This window comes from Cajanus cajan, chromosome 3 (genome assembly GCF_000230855.2).
Source record: "Cajanus cajan strain Asha chromosome 3, NIPB_CcT2T_4, whole genome shotgun sequence".
Taxonomy (NCBI): domain Eukaryota; kingdom Viridiplantae; phylum Streptophyta; class Magnoliopsida; order Fabales; family Fabaceae; genus Cajanus; species Cajanus cajan.
In genome coordinates, this window is record NC_138519.1 from 66724694 (window position 1) to 66727133 (window position 2440).

Here is a 2440-nt window from a genome sequence, read left to right on the forward strand (position 1 = left end):
ATCAAAATTTAACGTGTGATTTTTAATTTTTAAAATGTGATATTATTTTATAAGTACTTAAATGATAATATATTCAAACACTTTAAAAGTGTAAAAGTGTTTTTTAATATATATATTCAAATGCTACAACTTATTAAATTTTAAGTAATTATAATTTAGATTCTTATAATATAAACTTATTAAAAAAACATCTTAAATAAATTTTGTCTAAACCTTATATGTAAATTCTAATAAAAATTGTCTCACAAAATTTATCATTCAAAATAATTTATTAAAGTTTTTATATTTTTTAAATTGATAATTTTTAAATAAAAGATAATATTAATTAAATATCACCATTTTTATTATACTTCTAAGAAAAACATTCTGATTGTTTTATTAAATATCACTCATTTTGACCAACCTTTTTTTTTAAATTAATTATTATAATTAAAAACATATAACTTAGTTTTATTAAAAATCTGAATTAAATATCACATAAATTTTTAATAAAAAAAACTTTTAAAATCCTAAACTAATTATACAGTTGCTAATCTAATATAATTTTAAAAATCATAATCTACCAGAGTTGCTCACTTTATCTTTAGATAATAGTAGTAAAATATAAAGTGGGTTGCTGTAAAGAGGATTTAAAGTAATTGGAGTACTGGTTTAAACAGTAACCGTGGCCTACATTTGATATTGATCCATGGAGCACGAGAAAGTGGCCCTAGGCATTTAGAGTTGGCATGAGCCAAGGCAGGGTTCTTGGGATACGTGTGACCCTTCTCAATCTACTCCGCGATTCCTCTGTCCCTTCCTAACTTCAATGTACCTTAGCTTCCCCCTTATTGCGCATGTGTTAGTGTTACCAGTTACCACAGAAACTAGTAAGCAATAGCAGTGACTAAGAGAGAGAGAGATAAAAGTCTCAACTCTCAAGAAACCAAAAGCTCATAAACAAAATGAAGAACAACTCCAACTCCAACACCAAGCTCATATTCCTCCACCCTTCTCTTCACAAACAAACACCTTTGTCAACCAATGCCACTGCCACATCATCACTCTTCTCCTCTCACCGCCTGTGGCTCTTCTTTTTTCTTCTCTTCTCCACCCTACTCTTCACCTGGACCCTCCTCACCACCGCCGTCTCCTCCACCGCCTCCGTCGCGTCCTCCGCCCCGTCCTCCTCTCTCCCGCCCTCCGTCGCCAAAGCCCTCCTCCACTACGCCGCCGCCTCCAACGCCACCGCCAAACCCATGTCCCCAGCCGAGACCGCCGCCGTCTCCGCCGCCGTCCTCCTCTCCCCCCGCCCCAACTTCCTGATCTTCGGCCTCACGCACGAGTCACTCCTCTGGGCCGCACTGAATCACCGCGGGCGCACCGTGTTCCTCGACGAAAACGAGTACGCCATCTCGAAGTTCGAGAGTTCCAACCCCGGCGTCGAAGCATACGACGTGCAGTTCACCACCAAAGTCAGCGAGTACCCCAAGCTCCTGGCCCAGGCCCGGGCCCAGGCCCAAGGCGACTGCAGGCCCGTCCAGAACCTCTTGTTCTCCGAATGCAGACTCGCCATCAATGACCTGCCCAACCACTTATATCAAGTCCCGTGGGACGTCATTCTCGTCGACGGGCCCAGGGGGTACTCTCCGGCGGCTCCCGGGAGGATGGCGGCGATATTCACGGCGGCGGTGCTCGCCCGGAGCAAGAAGGCCGGCGAGACCCACGTGTTCGTGCACGATGTCGAGAGAGAGGTGGAGATGGTTTTCAGCGATGAGTTTCTTTGCCGAGAGAATTTGGTTGACTCGGTGGACTCGTTGGCCCACTTTGTGGTGGCGAGTCAAGCTCGCCACCGGAAGAAGGCTGTGTTTTGCAAGAATCCGAGGTCCTCGTTTTCCTCGTTGCCGTCGTCGAAGGCTGTCGGCGATGAAGAGGACTAGGATTATTCTCGGATTCTGGAGAATCTTTAAAATGATTTTTTTTTTTTAATAGAAAGGAAAGTGTAATTTAATTTGGCGTTAAAGTTGGTGTCCTGCTTTTCTCCCCCAAAAAAGGGGTGAGATATGAAAATGGTTTTATTTTAATTAATTATCTTTCTGCTCCATGTTCATCATTGAGTTCTGTTGGTTGGTCTACCTTAAAACTTACGGCGTTTGAAACGAGGGAAAGCCAAATTGAAGAAAGTAAAGAAGGAACGAAAATTTTCAAATTTGAATAGAAAGGAAGTAGAAAGATTTTAAATTTTGTTTTTTTTTTTGAACGAATGTAGCATTAAAGTTGGAGGCGGAAGGAGTTAAGAAAGTTGAATTGCGCGGGAGCGTTACGCTTGAGAGAATTAAGTGCACTTTATTTCTTGTCCTAAATTGAGTATGAGGATTTGGGTTTCACGACATTTATTTTTAGTGGTTTTAAGTAAACAGACAAAATGGGAAATGATGCTAAAATTTGAGTGTGGATTCCT

The 2440-nt window shown here is 41.0% G+C and overlaps 1 protein-coding gene across 1 annotated transcript; it reads left to right on the top strand.

Annotated features, from left to right (window-relative positions):
• Positions 1-705: 705 nt before the first annotated feature.
• On the top strand, positions 706-2083 carry LOC109792726 (protein IRX15-LIKE). Its single transcript, XM_020352159.3, has one exon. It carries the CDS (start codon positions 945-947, stop codon positions 1917-1919), a length of 975 nt encoding a protein of 324 aa, XP_020207748.1. The 5' UTR covers positions 706-944; the 3' UTR covers positions 1920-2083.
• The last annotated feature ends 357 nt before the right edge of the window (positions 2084-2440 follow it).

Coding starts and splice junctions, on each gene's coding strand:
- LOC109792726 (XM_020352159.3), top strand. CDS start 945: ATGAAGAACAACTCCAACTCCAACACCAAGCTCATATTCCTCCACCCT.